At 35.9% G+C, this 18,540-nt stretch overlaps 1 protein-coding gene across 2 annotated transcripts in view; it reads left to right on the top strand.

The window, feature by feature from the left end:
* cdin1 (CDAN1 interacting nuclease 1) overlaps positions 1-15,647 on the top strand; it is an 81,603-nt gene extending 65,956 nt beyond the window's left edge. For both annotated transcript variants that reach the window (XM_088648348.1, XM_088648346.1), the window contains one exon: positions 13,830-15,647. In XM_088648348.1, coding sequence (XP_088504474.1) covers positions 13,830-13,965 — 136 coding nt within the window. In that variant the 3' untranslated portion in view covers positions 13,966-15,647. The remainder of the gene's footprint in view (positions 1-13,829) is intronic.
* Positions 15,648-18,540: the final 2,893 nt, after the last annotated feature.

Genomic DNA, 18,540 nt, shown 5'->3' on the forward strand with positions numbered 1-18,540 from the left:
CCTGATACAGATTGTCAGGAATGAATGGCAATCCCATACTAAAATCACTCATACAGGTTTTAATAAGCAGCCCCAGAAGGAGACAAACTTTTACCTTTACTGCTGATGTGTGTAGTTCTATAATAATGTCCTTTCAAACCTGAACATTTATGTAATTATTGCAAGTCTTTTTTCTCTCCACATATTGCATATACTGTACATGTCTATACATACAGTATATCTGTTGTTTATATATATTTCTGTATGCATGTCTGTATATAAAGAAATTGTATATACTTATATACTCATATATACACAGACATTAAAGATATAGAATATAAATCTACATTTTGTGTTATTATACAAAGTATACAGTATATGTTTGCACCATCTATCCTTAATTTTGGCTTGAAATATTCTTGGATATTTGTCTGCATTGAGGAAAAGGATTAACATCACAACCATCAACCCCAGTGCCCAAGCCCTACAATTTAATAGCTTTTTAGTTTTTTTTTTCTAAACAGCAATTAATCTCATTTTAGTACAATTTTCTCGATCCTGAAGTCAGACACAGAATCGCTGTTTTGTTCATATTTGGCTTCAGCTCCTCTGCATAGTCATTAAAGGCCCAATTAATGTCACCTTTAGCTGAAGAGTACTCATTTTTATTGAGAAAATGACAGTTGCCGCCATGAGTGGTGCAGTGTAATATGCATTAATTGCCCTGTAACACTGGTAATTACGAGTTTTTCAAGCCTCTCAGTAAACTGTCATGCCCAGACAAGACTGCACTGAAATAGATTACTCATTAGGGAGACCTGCCCTGTTTTCCAATGGGGTTCTTAGTGTTGGCACAAAAATAATTCTGGTGCTTGAACAAATAGTTGCCAAGAGCAATTTCCTATTACAACTTCCCAGTGACGGGTGTTCCAGCCATCTCTTTCGACTGAGGTCAGGAAAAGAGACAGGGAGCACGAGAGATCTTAACTAACAGTCAGACAGTTTTTCATGTTTCACAAATTATTTAGAACAGTCACACGATCTCAGGTTCCCAAATTCACGGCAGACCTAAAGCTTTAAGAGTAGTGCTAAATAATGGGGAAGTGTCAGATGCTGAACTGTTCTTATATTGAGGGCAGTTTTGAAATCAACACCTTGCGTTGATGCCTGTTAATCTGAAGTGTTCTTGATTAGTTTGTCAGACGTTATAATTGCACAGTTTTGTTTTAAATTATTCTGAAAGTTTACAAGCAGTATGCTGTTTTCATTGGGTGGGCTTAAGTGTTTAAATTGTAGGCACTGAAGTTGTCTTTGGTATAATGACTTTATGGCTTTTTTTGTTTTTTGCTAACATGCAAAACTTTGTGGGATTTTTCTACATAGTGAAAATGTGCATTCTGCTGTTTCAAAATACATAAGCCTCACATAGACATAAAAAGCCAAGTTATAAAGGGAATGAATGGTCCTGACACTTCACGTAGATAAAATATGTTATGCAGTAGAAACTAAAAACAAATGCCACATCCTGTCATAAAGCATTCACACAACAGGTTTTAAAGCAGTATTTAGTCATAGTGAAAAAATATTTGTTTCTTTATACCCGTTAACATTATCCAGTTTCATGGTGTTTAATGCACCATCCTTGTCATTATTCATTTCTTTTTAAAACGTTTCACCCACAATAGTTTTCTTATAAATCCCTTTTGCAATTCTGAAGGGCCAGGAAAAAAACCCTTTTGTTTTATCTCCCTTATAACACCTGCTTCAGGCAATCTGCTCTTTCTCTTCTTAAATGAATTTTGTCACGGCCTTTCAAATTCTCACAAAGTGATGAGCTAATGAAAGGAGATAGTACAATTTGTGCTGACCAGGTAGGGGCTGCCAGCACACAGCTGAGCTTGGTAAAGAAACAAAGAATGGACCATTATATCGCTGATTTACTCATTACTCTTGTCATTAATAGCAAAAGACCTTGGTGTGTTTATCTGTTTGCATTGGCGCACATTTATCGAATTGTTTATGACAAGACTAATTGGGATAATTGAAGACATTAAAATTACCTGTCAGCTATATGTAACCACACTCCCTTTCTGTCTGACAACTAGTGACAACTGAGGGACCCCGTAGCATTACTCATGATGGCTTTTCGAGCGGTAATAAGGACAATAGGGGCCTTGGCTAATTTGACATGGACAGCCTTCACAACAAGGAGCCGGCTAAATGACTGTCAGTGGGGGGAAAGGACTTGGAAAACTAATGGAGTCCCCCATGGCGTTCTGACAGAGAGATGAGGCAATTTGAACGGAAAGTGAAAGGGCTTCAGTTTGTCAAGTATTTAGGGCTATCAGAGAACAGCTAGAGGCTGGAACCTGACAATAAATATGTGAACTATGGTGAGCAGTTCCATATAGGTCACTTACATGGTAATGGCTGCCCAGCTTTTAGAGGTTTGCTCTGCAGTACCATTCTTCACCTCTCCTGACTGGGAGCATTGCCTTCTTAATCTCTTCCATGGTTTTACACAGCAGGAGTAATGGCTGAGGTTATAGAGGAGCAGGGATGTCGGGCAACAAATTGCTAAGACAACACTTCCTGATCAAATAAACATCACATAACTGTTACACCTGTAGAGTGAAACACATTGCTTTATATTTGTACTGTAATCATTTCCCCCTGCTCTGCTTTTTCTGTTTAAACCGAATGCAAACGATCCTCTTATCTGATTAAGCGATTCCATTTGGAAAGGTTGCTCATTGTTCTCTAGCATTAACTAAAATCTTACCATCTAATATATTAAAAATAACATAAAAAATGTTATTTTATACTGTGTGGATAGCACCGTTCAGATCTTTAGGATATGTTTAGTCCTCCATACTAAAATCAGGAGTGTTTTTCTATTATTTTTTATGCTAGATTCTTACATTGTGTTAAACCAGGGATTCAAGGTTTTGTGACCTCAGTGTCTTTAGGGTTTCATTAGGGTTTCGAGTTCTTGGTTATTAATTAAACACCAGATTTAGCAAAGAATTTGCTAATGAGAACTTTTTGTTTTTTATGTTGTAGAACTATTACATTTAATTTACCTTCAAATGTATAATTAACATGAAAACTCCCTTCAAGCAGAAAACAGATATAACTATTTAAATTATAAGTTGAATTAAGAATTGCATTGAAAAATAATTGAAAACCAGCAGATCCAGTAGACATTGTGGTCACCAGTATCAGGGCTGGGGAAACCTTGCAATAGGAATTAAACCAAATATATATGTTTTGAAAAAGCTAGGCAACAGTATAGGAATATACAATATACACATTTGTGCAAATTATTAGCCAGTGTTAATTAACTGTATTTATTTTAATGTACATTGCTGGCAAGAAGAATCTCCCCAGACTGTGAGAATATATTGTGATTATTGGACATTTGTGGTAAACTGAAAGGATGTCAATAGATTTAGTGAGGTTATAATAGCTGATGTACACCTCACAAGCTATTTGATATACGGAGGAAAATGTAATAGTATCATTTGCACAAATTTACAATCTCAAAAGCAGTAGGTCAGTTACAGTGGCCCAGATTTACAAGCCTTTATCAAACAACAAATCAATTTGAACAGCATGTGAACTAAATTATCTCTTTCTCTGGTTATTTCTTTGGCTAATGTAGAAATGAGAAATCTAGAAAAGAAATTAATAAATGTATTATAATTTATTGCGATCTTAATAGATTTTAATATAATTATCATTATATACTATAATGGTAGGACTGGACTTAATCCATTCTACAGAAATTAAATGAATTAGATTGAAATAGTGTTATTTAGCTAGATATTTCAGGTATTTTTCCAAAATATTCAAGTGATTTGTTAGTACTGTACTGTTTTGTATTGTCTGAACTATTAAAAATACACAATTTATCTGTTGCCAGTGCAGCATATAAAATTTAACCCATGTTAACAAAAAGATCCATAAAGAATTAGCAAGATTACCTGCATTCCATACAAGTTTCTCTTCTTCTTTGTTACAAACACTGCAACAGCTGCATACAAAGAATGTTTTTTTGTTTCTCTATGGGGAGATTCCTATAATATACCATGCAGCAAACAGTACTATAATCTAGAGCATAATTTTGGGACTCAGTAACATACCTTCTTGGGAATGTGTGACTAATGTGGGTGGCTGTTGCATATCAATAAGCCCATCTTGATCTAAACATATTGTCAGGCACTTTGGAATGTCATTTTCACAGCAGATGAGTGCTGTCAGGGAGGAGATCTTCTGTTTGTTTTGTGAAAAGGGGTTAAATTGTCAGTTTGACAACTCATAAAGGCTCCCCTTTGTACAAAACAAGCAAAAATCAATACCAGATTGCCGCAGGAATACTGTTTTCAGTTTCAGTGACCTAGGTGTCACGCACTGATTCCTTTATTACATTTTGGACTATTTAGCTTCCAATTTGATCCACTCACTAATTAGTTTTGTTTGGGCTCACGATGCTTGTGCAAATCCTAACCTTCTTTTAAGTGACACAGAACCTACAAGGTTTCTCCTCCCCTGGTTCAATTACCCTTGAAATAGCTAAAGGACCTTCTGTTTTTGTAACAAATTTTAAAAACTACAATGAAATTTAATTTGCCAAAGATCATCCAAAAAAGATTGGCCATGTCCGTGATAGCTGATGGTATCAAACCACAGTTGTTCAAATATCCCGGGGCACTGTTGTACAGCTGATCTCATTGCTTTCGAAAGTTGCAGGCTCTGGCTCGTCTTTGTAAAGTTCACATGTTATTGATTTGTGTGAGCACTCTTGCTCGTTTGTTTATCTCGAATGCCAGCCTGGCACGCACAAGGTCCTGACTGTTTGAAGCAGTGGGAGTTGATTTCTTTTTCCAGTTTTACCCCTGTGAAATACAGGAAAGTCTGGGTCAGGCCAGTCAGCTGATGGAATGTATTTTCCCCTGCGCTTTGATTCGATGAGCCCCACATTTATCAGCACAGTTCGTGCTACAACGCGGCATGGCTTTTTAAACTTCACAACTGTGAATTATTTAAAGCAGTTTGAAACCGAAATAATTAAAAAGGATTGTGTTTGTTTTTTGTGTTTTTTCTAAACGTTAGTCCCTAGGTGTTGAAAATGATTAGCTAAGAAAAAACTGATTAAAGGTGTCATAGGTGAAATGCAAGATATTTTCAGCTTTTGAAATCATGGCATTTTGAACTATTAATTGACCTTGATGGCAAAACTGAACCACATTATATCCGAATATCATTAGTATTATTTAAAATCCTTTTTGTTCTCTCACAAAATAGTTTGGCACATTACAAAAATCACACACGTAACTGGTAGGAATATAATTAAATGCTTAGATTTAATTAGACTGCCAATCATAATCGCATACTGATGCTATAGTAGCAGATGTATAACTACTTGGCTTCTGTGAATGACTTCATGATATGGAAACGTATTCACTTCCCTGAAGCTAAAATTACCTTTAGGAGTGAAAATAAATTGCAGAGTAAGCAGATTCTGTTTTCCAGCAAAGTATAGCATAGAGCCTGTTAAAGTAGTGGACTTAAGTAAACATGCTTAAAAGGATCGTATTTAAGCATTGAATCATAAGTCTGTGTGGTAAATTATATTTTCTGCTACCACCATATGGTTCATGAAGATCTAAAATGGCAGAGTAATAGATGTATTTCTCAAAAAAGTTTTACAAAGTGCTCCATTCCTTTTTTAGTATATATTTTTTGTTAGGGAATGATGCAGAGGGCGTAACAATATGGTAAGTACTTTGAATAGATGTAACCAATATGATTACAAGCAAAAGTGCAGTGTGTGCTGCGTTGACATCTTGATTTAGTGATTGTAACACCAGTGTACTTTGAAATGTAGTGACTTGGATGGTTTCCAGTCCTGTGTTTTTCAGTGAAAGCAATAGTTCCTACTACCTTCAAAAATCCTAGTAGCACTTCCAGACAATGAATAATCAGAACATTGCATTTGATCTTATATTTTTATCAATAATTTTGAAATATTGAGAACATACCTTGTGTTGTGTACCAAATTGTTTCTTGCCTTTTAACTTCATTATCATAATGTATCGTCTTTTCATAGGATATAAAAGCAGACTCAAATAACAAGTCAGTGTTTTTGCTATCTGAAATGCATGGATTTTTATTTAGAAAATTCTGGCCCCACAAATGCCAGTCACTGTTGCAGTTGTACACATTGTCCTAATCTAGAAATACAAACATGTACATAAAGATTTTGAAACTTACCTAGTTGTTTGTGTATTTTGAATTGTGTGCATTTAGTGCTGCATTCTTTGAGTGTATGAAATACTAGATACATCACTACTGAAGCACATGGGCTATATTATATTACAGTAAAAACTGTTGTTGATTAAAGACAGGGTTAGAAAGGACTTGTAACAAATTGAAAACATATTGGCAGACAGGGTTAAAGACGGGATTAGTGTAGGTTTCACCAAGGTAAAGCAAAGAGAAATTGTAGGCAGTTTATGAGGATTTGGTTTTGTCCCTCGAGATCTAGTAATTATTGGAAAGGCTGCTGGTAGATCACAATAACAGGGCAAAGAACCTTGTATCCCCTCGACACCAACATCCTGTCAGCCTGGACCCTTCCCAAGGTCTGCTTCACCAACACTTAGCTATTTTGAAGATTACTTTGAGAGATGGCTATTTATCATCCTGAGGAGTGTTGGACTATGGCTCGTTTCTAAATTAGTCTAAGAGCTACTTGTTTACCTCTAAACCTATTAGCATATGTTTTCTTAAATGCAGACCTTCTGTATTAAGGCTTCAGGACTTGAAAACATCTTTCATAAATCATGTTGCATCGTGTGAGGATTGTAAAACAATATACTTTATTATTATTATGTACATTACATTATGTTGTGCATGACTATTTTAATATTTAATTTACAATAATATATTTGTTATACATTTGGTCAAATACATAGTTTAGAATTACTCAAACCTTTACACCACTGAACGATGTAATGCTCAGATGTCTGAGGACAAAGTGTTGTGCGGTCTTCGTTTAAGAGCATTATGTATAGACCTTATTTTGCATCACATTCTTTTGCAAAATCCGTATCAAAACTTTAGTTACTGTGATAAGAAAATAGTTCTGACCAGCAGATATAAAAGAAGTATTGAAGTAGTTCAAGTAGGTAGCTGCGTCAGCAGGAGCAAGTAAAGATTTATTCCATGTGTGTCACCCGAAGAAAGCTCCACAGCCGAAATGTTGTTTCTCTTCTTCTCTTTTTAGCATGGAGTAAACCTGTTCTTGTTTCTGAAAGAAGTATTGCTAGAATTTGAGAAAATCTGGCAGTATTTTTAGACAGGAGCCACAGTTGTCAAGAAGGCGTCAAGAGTACAGCCCTAGATGTTTGGCATGTTGTAGTCCCAGCACTGGACATAGTGCAGATTTGTATCAGGACCTCATGGTAATCCCTAGATGTTTGTTTTGACAAGACCATCAGGAAGTGGATGCACAAAATCTACATCATAGTATGCGACTGTTTGCCAGACCATTAGCAATTATTGGATATGTCAAGTATCATGTGATGTCCATCAGTTGTCCTCTGTTGGTCTAGTTTGGTCTCTGAGTAATGGTGTTGAGAGGAGTTATCTTCTTCAAAGATTGTGTTGTCTTTAGCATCTGATGTACCATAAGGAGTTAATGTTGTTTCACAGTATGCTGCATCTGTTGGTCCAAAATTCACTTTATTGAGGGATAATGCTCCTTCCCATTAACTGGTATATTTCTATGAGTGGCCCTCTTGTCGGAAATTTGAAGAATGTTCATGATAGGTGTTGCATTCTGGCAAAACCTTTTCAGAATTATAATCATGTATACTGTAGCTCATGCTGCAGCTTGGGGTGAGCTAACACCTACTAATTTGAAGAATATCACCATACGTCTAATAAGCCAAAATTTGCACATGATGTTATTGAATGTGTAGAGTTGAATGCTGAACAGGTTCAAAAGACGTGTCAATTAAGCAATTGAGGTTGGTTCTAAACTAGAATTTGGTTTCACGCTTTGGAGATGGTGTATGCAGCCTTTTTTCAAGTGATTGTTTTATTTAATTTTATTAGGGCTATCTTACAGGTCTTGTTTCAGCATCAAGGAATCTGGAGAAGTAAGGAGTTTATCTTGGGGGGAGGGGGTCAGTCCAGTCAGCATTTAAATTAAATGTGAAATGTATCACTGCTCAACAAACATTATTTTCAGCACTGATTAACAGCAACCACTTACTTGTGGTAAATACTGAAAAACTTAAGTAGGACAACCAAAATATTCCTTGTGAAGATACATTCAGCAAACAGTTTTTTCCTTTAATCTTACAAGCCTTACTGTTGTTCTTAGCTACTAGTAAATGTCATGGACCACACGGATTCAGGGTGAAGCTTAAGTGCATCACTACTTTGCTTAGTGTTTTAATATCTCATTGACGCAAGGAAATAATATCCGAAAGAATTATTCACGGCAAAACATTTTTATCTTAATTTCCATATTTTGTGTTGTAATGGTAGTGATTATACAAGTGACTTCATTGTTTGAAGATTATCAGTAATGTCTCCACTGTTTTTATATTTTACTTTCCTAATGAGTTGTTTAGTGGGGAAAAAAACCTTAGGATGGACCTATTATTAGGAGTTGTGACTTTAATAACTGGCTGCTTGGAAAAATCTGTATTCCTTGTTTTTTTGTATTATTTATGAAAAAGCAGTTCTTGACATGTGCTTGTTTATAGTCTGTTGTTTCTTGGCCTATCCTGTCCAACCGTAGCTGCCCTTTCTGTATCCTTTAGTGGAATCAGTTTCTAAATATCCTGTTTGTGATTCCTTTTTTTTTGGCACTTTTTATAAGCATGCCAAGAACTGTGGCCAGATCCCCAGGAGCAAAAAAGAAAAGGCTTGTGGAGCGTGCAAGACACTTGCAGATTTTTCAAGATATCATCTTGCACTGGCCATGAGACATGTTTTTAGTTCAAACCCTAAAAATAAACACCTATTAATCACCTAATTGTACCATTAGCTGACCAGAGCCTTGAGTGTTAGGACCCCAGCCTAACCCCTCAGTGGTGTGTCTCACATTTCTGTCACCCAGGATAAGAAACAGTTTGAAGATAGTATTTCTTAAAAAGAAAATAAAAGAAATCTACAAGCAACAAATGTTCATAAGAGCTTTACCAGCTCCCCTTTTTCTGATATATAACAAATTGAACAATGAGCCCTTTATCAGAGTCCTTCAAAGAAAGATAAGAGGGTTAGAGTCATCTAATGTAGTACTAATTTTAACAAACTAATACCATTAGTGAAGGGATGCATATCATAGACTAATATTTTCATATGTTGTCTTACTTGTCTTTTTTAATAGATGGTATTACTCTTACTAGTTTAATGAGTTGAAAATAAATCCCTTTATGCTTTGGTTAATCACTTTAATCTTTTGTTTTGTTACAAAATCGTATTTCCAATCGTATAAAATGATGCCTTGCTTTACTATAAGTTTACATTTTTAGTAGGTGTGATTTTGATGTCATTTGTCAAACTTAATATAAAAATTCAGTAAAGAATGTTTAAACGCACCTTGGACAGCTGTTATTTACTTATACTAGGTTAATGAGATTTTAGACCCAACTTTAGTGAACGTGCAAGTATTTTTCAACTTCTTGCAAAAAAGACTAGGAGATTTCTTTTAATTCAGTTAATTGCAAACAAATAGTATTTTTTGCATTTTTGTTTATTAAAGCACCTGTCTAGAAACACTGTACAAATCCTGCTAGCTAATGTGGTGTTTGAAAACCAAATTTGAAAGATTCGGGATACTCTCCTGAATTAATCTGAGAAAACCAAAATCTATTTAAACACAGCCTTAAATTTAAGGAATTTGTACTTCCAAGTGATCCATAAATGCAAGTGGACCTCTTACATCTTTCTCTAACGGCAAGTACTTATAAAGTACTTATAAAAGTGTACTGTATGTGTGTAACTCAGTCTTGCTTCACATGAAGATGTCATTACTTCATGAAATAGTGGAAAAAGTATACTACTTAAGAGAACTTTATGAGAGGGACCGTTACCAGGATAGGCAACACTTGTCAGACCTGTAATTTGTAATTTAATTATGCTGCGATTATGTGTGGGTGAGGGAGACCTAATAGCAGCTTACTATCAAAATACCTACTTTTTGTTTTGTTTTAAAGTGATGTGCTATCATTAAGCTGCCGTGTAACCACCAGGCACCTGCTTAAAAAAAAAGAAGGCAAGTACTTATTACATTTAATGAGTGTATATTTTGGAACCCTATTGCGATAACATCCAACATACTGTACCTTACGTGTTTTCGAGTCAATAATGCTGCCTTTAATCTAATCGTGTTTCAGTTTGAAAAATAAGGTTGTGTTGTTATTTCCCCCCACACATTATCCTTAAAATCAACCAAAACATCAAGCTTTTCAGAATTGTTTGTCTAGGAAATACTAAAGACACCCAACAACTGAATGCTCAAATATTTATATTCATAGCATCAACATTTTTTATTCTGGTAACAGTATTGTCTTCTGGGCACTCTCCTTAGCTGCAGTATTTTGTTCTCACATAGTACATGTACTGTAGTATATTTTATTATTCTTAATAGCATGTCCTACGCTGACTTACTAGAAGAACTGAACAAGACGTCTACAAGGATACTTGATGCAAGTATTCACCAGACTTCTTAGAATCAAGAATAAAACATGAACCAAAGGACATGAGAAGAAACTGTGGGCATGGGCATTTAAATCTAAGAACAAGTGGCACTTCTATAAACAAGGAGGTATAGGAGTTTGGAATATGCCATGGTGTTGGAGCTGATGTATTGGGTTCTTTAAAAAAAAAACTGGATGTTTTGAGTGATCTTTTTCCATTCTTACTTTTCTTGTGTTTTTATTTTGACAAAGTTATTGAAAGGGAAATGAAACCTGAATTCTCTTATTTTGGTACTTTTAATGTAATAGTTGAATTTTAATTTGTGTCAGGTGTCAGCTCACAGCTCAGACCTCTATATGACTATCACCATGTCCATAATCAAGTATTGTTTTACTGTAGATTTATATTTTACGGCCTTTGGTAAGGAAAGTCTCTCTCTTACTTTTTGTATTACACATTCATCCACAATGTAAAAAAATAAAAAAGCAGAGCTCAAACAATCTCCAAAGATATCTTATGTAAATGTTTAGATTTTGTTTTCATAACATTTCCATAAAAAGTATAGTGGTAGATCCAGTTGTGTGCTCAAGTATGAGAACCTAAAAGAAAAACCTCAGATTTTTTTTTAAATATTCCATTCAGCTATGTGTGACTTTAGAGTGAACTTGCTGTGCATCTGTCAGCCTTCTCTGGGCTGTTAGTTTTGGCTTGTATGCTGAGACATACAGCACTGTAAATCATTTATTGTAAAATGTAAGGCAGACATGCAGTTGTATGTACCATTTTGTATTCTCAGCTGAAAGAAGACGTTTTGTTGTTTTATTACTGTGGGGTTTGTAATTTATGTTTTTGGTAAGATTATCTTGCAGAGGGACACCACTGGTTAAGATGTTTAATTAAGTAGTCTCAGTAGGTATTCATGAGGCTGGTGTGCAAAACATATCATGACGCTTATCCTTTTTTTTTATTTGATTGTCACTGCTTTTTTATTAACTCGGTTTAAAAGTCTGAACTTCCTGATGGATTATATAGTCCACAGGGCTATTTCCTGAGAATGTCTGGTGGGACTTAACCATGCTATTTATTGTCTAAGGACGCTGTATCACATTGTTGAGACAGTTATTTTTATTTTTTAAGAAAATCTTCTGAAAGGCTTATTTACTATATCAGATTTGAAGTATAAAAACATGTAAATGTCATTTCACAGGAGGATAGTCTAGTGTCACTGATTTTAACATGGGTTATTAGATGACAGAAAGTAACCTGGCAAAGTTACTTTTCTTACAATAACCTGTTTAATTGCTAGGGTGTTTCTTAAAACGTTAACATCACCCATTTTTTCAAGACGTATGATGTGAGCCTTGAAATTCAAAGCATGCTATACAAATACTACTGAGTAGATATGTTCACTTTAACTTGGCTGTCTGGGCTTTCCTTTTCATCCCCAGTTCCTGAGAGTTGGCGTGTTATGTTATTTATAGTGCTAAAGCAAATAACATTGCAGTCAATGCAGAGTCAGTGTACTTTAAGTGTCAGTGCAAATTAGACAGCTGTACCTTCTGTATTATAGCTCACTAGCAAAATATTCACTGTAGTCCATTCTTCAAGAAAAATAGAACAAGCTTAAGTGCTGGGCCCAATCTTTTAAATGACACATTTCTGTGATTCATTTCTCACAAATAATTCCCTAAACAGATAATCGCCTGCTTAAAAAGTAGAATGTATTATTTATAGTGTTAATGAGAACGTTTAGTGTTGAACATTTAATTGGAGTTGTATTCTCTGATACCACTTGCTGTGATGTTCCTTATTCTTGTCTTTTCTGCCTCCAAATCCATGTAGGATGTAAACAAAATAAAGATATAAGAACATAACAAAGGTTACAAATGAGAGAAAGCAATCTGCACCATCTTGCTCTTTTAGTCGTTGAGTTGCTGAGTGAATCCAAAAGTTCGGCCAGCTGTGTCTTGCAAGAGTCCAGAGGCTTGGTACCCTGTTCCAAACTCCTGCCACTTTTTGTATAAAGAAGCATTTCCTGTTCTGCATTCTTAATTGCCTTTTAGTTTCCAATTGTAACCCCATGCCCTTGTTTTAGTACTGAGTACGAAATAGAGCCTTAGGTTAACTACATGCCTTTGGGGTTTGGCACATTTGGATAAAATCTTTCAGTCTACTTTGTTCTAGACTGAAAAGATTTATCTCCTTTAAGCCATCTGTATCTGACAATCCCATATGAAATATATGAACTGTTGTGAAATTACAGGTGAAAAAGCCTTCTGGTTGTGCTGTTTTTGTGATATGTTCAGAATTCCACTTGGTTTGCAGACTTGGATGAAAAATTAACATGTTGCTTGGACCTTCAATAGACTCTACCTGAGACTTCAAGTTTGTCCCAATCTGTGTACCTTGATTAATCCCAGAAAACACTTTACAAAGAAAATTCCAACGTGTCCTAATACTTATGCTTATGCAAGACATGAACCTTTAGTAAAACCACAATTATTTTTTTTTTAAATCACAAAACAAAACATGTCCTATGGATTACATCTCATTTACTTATCTGATGATATGTCTTATTCAGCTGTCATACTTCCTGGAGGACAAACAAAGATAAAAAACTAAGTAAACAAATTATTTTAATCTACGTTCTTTTCATTCTGAAAGGTCCTAAAGGGCTTATATAAGAGGGGGCCCACTTCATCTACCACTGAAGTGTATCTCCTACCTGGGTGACAGCAGAAACTATGCACCAGCTGGCACTCTGTATAGCAGATCAGGTGGAGAAGTGATAGAACTTACTTCACTGGTTGAATTAAGGCAAAACCTGAGGCTCCCCAGAGTGGAGTTGAGCTAGGAAAGCAGGGTTAACACCTGTAAGTCTAACGAACAGTGAAACAGTCAATGGCAAAATAGTTAGGGTCTAGGTTAAACATCTCATAAGAATGAGAGAACACTCTACAGTTCTATCTCTCCTGTCACCTTAATGGGTCTTTGGTTGGGAAATTCTGATCCAGAGCAGAGTGACACCCAAGCAACCTGATTTTTTTATACAGTCTCCAATTCCAATACTGACTTGGCCCAGCCCTGCCTACTCTAGGAGAATTTAAAAAGCTTTCTTTGTCTTGCAGGTTTGGTCCTGGATTAGTTATCTACTGGTATGGATTCATAGAAGAGCTCGATTGTCATCGTGAACGTGGCATCCTGCTTAAAGACTGCTTCCCTACAGACATTGTAACTTTATGCCACGGTGCAGGCCAAAGCTAATGGTGGAAGAGGAGAGAGGGGTGAATCCGGAAGCAATTTTCCTTTCCTGCAGTGCAAACTACTGGCAAACATCTGTCCTGAACTTCAGATGAACTCCTGCTGGCCAGGGTCATGCTAATACTGTTTTAGAAAAACATACCCAGAGTTTCTGTTTAACTTCAGCCCTATGCTTGTGTGAGCAGCCAAAACTGACAGACACATCCCACTCATTATCACCAGCTCTGTCTCTGTCGAATGGTTTATAGATAGTCATAATCTGTCTTCCTTCCGAATTCCTTCTTTCTTCTTACTTGACAAGGGGCAAACACCAGAAACCAAAGGTGTGGCCTTTTCAAAGTTTGCTTCAGAGCTTTCTGCCCCCCTTCTCCTCCCTTTCGATCTCACACCACTTTGCCTATCTGATTTAGCGGATCTGTTATTTCTCATTTTGTGGTCATTTTGATATATTTAATTTTATAGGTTAACATACAAATAGACCGATTTTACCAATAGATGGCCTGTTTTCATTTGTTTTTATAATAGCAGTTAAGAACATTAATTTAAATTCAATTGTTACTTGCATATTAATACCCATGAGACAGAAATTAGGAAGATGGTCACACGTTATTTTTGCTGTGTTTTTCTATGAGATCTGGTTTTGCTTCCATGTTTGAAAACCATGATACCGTGGAATATTTCAGTGTATCTCATTACCACAGTACTTTAGTTTCTAGGTGGTAAACCCTGTTCATCAAATGTGGCATTAGGTCTATGACACAAATGTGCATTTAGTCTACAGGTTTGTAGTAGCTAGCATGGAAAGTAAACTTTTAATATCCATTCCTAAAAGCCTATTTTTATTTCCCTGAGACAGCTTTAATTTCCTTTGAATAGTTATCCTTTGTATAAGTCTTTAATCTAAATGACACCCAATTTACATGGAATCAGTAATTTTGTGAGCTGCATTTTTTTTCAATGTTGTACTCCTTGGAATGATAACTTTACAGCCAGGACTACTTTTATGAGGCCGTCTCTGGTGAGTGCTAATGGAATAAACATTGCTAAGCCAGAGAGCAGAAGTGAGCATAAAATTGAATGATGTTTTCAGTGGCATATATAGACTGCCACAGGGGGTCCTTAGAAGAACGAAAAAAATCTTTGCAATGAGAATAAAATTTTTAGTTTTATACAGTAACAGAATATCTAGTTGGAGTTAACGGAAAGTCATTTTTTCATGTTGTGTAAAATAACACCAAATTTCTCTAGACCAAAATGTATTGAGTCCTGCCTGGCGAAGCATTCATTATTTTCACCCTGCTTCAATACAGCTATATTGACTGTGATGATGCACATAACTGAGTGCAAGAATTTTTACCAACCTTAATATCTGGTGTGGAGTTAATTAGTGTATATCCATAGTAATTATCTCTTTAAAAGTGTACATTTTTAAAGCTTAACTTTATTATGAACGAAAACAACATATAGAATTTCAGAACTGTTTTCACACCATTGAATACTGTTGTTCCAAAAGAGGAATATTCCAGCTGTTTGTGATGCTTCAAACAAGCAAGTGCAATTTTGTATTTTTTGTGTTGATTAGACAGCCGTTGTATTAAATGCGTGCTCATAAAAGAAAAACGCATACATTAAAGTGTCACCCAATGTCAAATGATTTCCTAATAAAAAGGGATGCACTTGTACAAGGTCAATTGAATGTTTTGTGTGCCACCAGAACACAGCTATTGAATAACTCATGATAATCCAATCTTGGCTTGATATTTCAAGCCATGCTACATCAGTCAAAGGGGGTATTCAGAAATGGAACTGTTCAACAAAATGTTTAGGAATATGTTAAGATCCCTGGGTCATGCAGAAACCTTAGTTTTAATATGTTGCCTGTGATTTTAATAAAATGACTTAGATTGTCTAGTTCATTTTTCATCCTGGAGAAATTACTGCTCTGCCACTGGCATGTGCATCTGGAGGGAGGCTTAAATATCAGCAAACTGTTGCGTGATTTGTTACGTTTAAACCTCTAACCTTTAGCCACTCCTATGTAGTCATGATCCCGAGATGAAGACCTGGGTTACACAGAGGTCAGAGATAACCCATGCTTTCCATGGTCATGCCCTTCCATACGGGAGCGAAGAAACTTTCCCCCAGTGCATAGTAAATGTTACCTCATTGCATGTTACAGGAATGCTTAGACATCATTTTATAGCTCTTTCATGGTCAAAAAAACAAAGTTTTAAGGTGGGAAAATGTAATTATGAATAAAACAGTAAACAGCAGATTCAGTTCCTCTCGTGTTTTAAGCCTTCCTGCCATTGTTTCTAAGATGGCTGTTTCACAAAGAGTAGCTTAGGTCAGCTACTATAAATTAGTTTCAGCACACAATGCTAATGAAATAAATCTATTTTAAAATGAGATCAAAGGAGTTGTGATGCAGAAGAGATTTCCAGGCCATATATAATAGTTGTTCCATAAAGGTTTTTTTAAGTATTTCTTTATTTTCCCGACTGTTTTTCTATTGTCTCTATCAAGGTGCAGTGTTCTTATCAGAACAATGCGATTCAGAAAGCTTTCCAAATGTTTATTTGTGTCTTGAGTACTTGATGTCTCTGAATGCGAATGCGATAATCATCCTCACAGCTTGTATACTATTAATTTAGAAAGGAACAGCAGAATGGCCTTCACAGACAGAGAAGTATACCTCCATTAATCAGCAGCTTGTAAAATATATGGCGTTTGGGTGTTTGTTTTACTTTGAAATATGGTAGAGCTAGACTGTGCGTTTCCTCCTCTAGATCCTGATAGAACTAATATTCTCTAGTTGCAGGAAACTGCTGCACATATAATATAGGTATATTATCGTTATGCTAAAGCATTTGTACGGGTAGCAAAGCCAAGAGACCCTTGAAGCACTTCACATTTAAATTAAGCTCAGAAAGTACAAACAGCAGTGGATTAGTTCACTGACACTGCATTAAAGACTTGCTTAATAGCACCATGGGATAATAAACCAGTATGTTCCTTATCCATCTATTTCTGTTAAAAACAGAACGGGGTTTATTCAACAAGACATCTTTAGTAAACTGTACATGGTGCATGTGTAACCTATCAGGTTTTTTGCCAAGATCCATTTGGTTTTACTATTAATGTTGTTAAATCTTTATTGAATTCCACACACAGATGTCTTGCAAAGCAAGGGTGAATGTCTTTTCTATTTCAGTGAGAATCTTGTCGAATCAAGAGGGCTAGCTTCCAATTACTATGCCCAGTGGAATAACAGATATTGTCCATCCATCTCTTTTCCATAACCATTTATCCATAGAGGGTTGTGGTGAGCTGGAGCCTAACCCATCAGGCACTGGACACAAGGCTGCAATACACCCTGAACAGAACATCAGTCCATACAGGGGACAGTTTGGACTCTTATTAACCTGCACAGCATTTGGACTGTTGGAGAAAACCATAGTACCCAAGGAAAGACCTCTGCCTCTTGGGGGTAATGCCCTTTCAGCCCACACTGAATTTCCCTTCAGCACTATATTCAGGTTTATTTTAATTGTCTACCATGCTCTTCCTGCTGTGCTGGATTTCTAATGAGATTAGAACTAGATATTGAAGTTCTGACAGTATACATTTGAAGAGGTTAGTCTGCCCAGTCTTTTGTTATATGGACTCTCCTCTCCAATAATCACTTTAGGCACCAGAATATGTTTAAAAGTTCATTTCAAACTCCTTTTCCCCAGTAGGAGTTGCTGCAGTATATAGTAAAATGTGTCTTTTCATGAGGTTTTAAGACTTACAAGCCAAAGGAGATTAAACAATATATTTAAGATGCAGCAAATAGTCTGGGTAATATAGCATTTTGTCTTCTCAAGAGCGGATATTTTAGTTTTTGTAAACACCACTTTCAAATTGATCATAAAAACATATTTAGCCGAGACAAAATGATTTTAAGAAACGAAAGGGTTCCTCATAAATCCTTTTGGTGAATAGTAGAAAAATTGTGAATAGTAGAGCACTGTTAATGTGTTATGTATTTAAAGAGATTCTAGACTGAAGCACGGACTCTGACAGGAAGGCCCTTGGTGAAAAGAGTTCACAAAACAAGCGAAGCGTCTGCAGAAGAGGAACAGCAAAGAGTGACAGGCAGCCAATGTCATTTCTAACACTACTGTGACGCCACATCAATTATATAGGATCATGCAGAGGTTAATTCCACCCTGAAAAGTGGAAAGAAGAGAATGTTTCAGTTGTGGAACTGCCTTCAGGTGCACATGCTTTTCTGTGTGAAATTGGGCTATACTTCCTTTGCAGCTCCTGTCTTGATGCAGATCCCCACTCGAACCTATATAGGATTATTACTGACAAGAATGATGTCAAATGTGTTTTTGAATTGCTGTTAATTATAAATAATACACTTTCAAATAATATCAGTAATATGGGTCCCTCATCATAGCTGCAATATAATCTGCAATTGTGCTGTTAACTGGCATGCTTCTTATTGCTTTTATCGATACAGGTGCAGTTCTGATCCTAATGGCTGAAAAATGGTTGTAAGCTGTGATGCCAAGAACGGATTTTAAT

The sequence above is a fragment of the Lepisosteus platostomus genome, chromosome 10 (genome assembly GCF_059453375.1).
Source record: "Lepisosteus platostomus isolate fLepPlt1 chromosome 10, fLepPlt1.hap1, whole genome shotgun sequence".
In the NCBI taxonomy this organism is placed as follows: domain Eukaryota; kingdom Metazoa; phylum Chordata; class Actinopteri; order Semionotiformes; family Lepisosteidae; genus Lepisosteus; species Lepisosteus platostomus.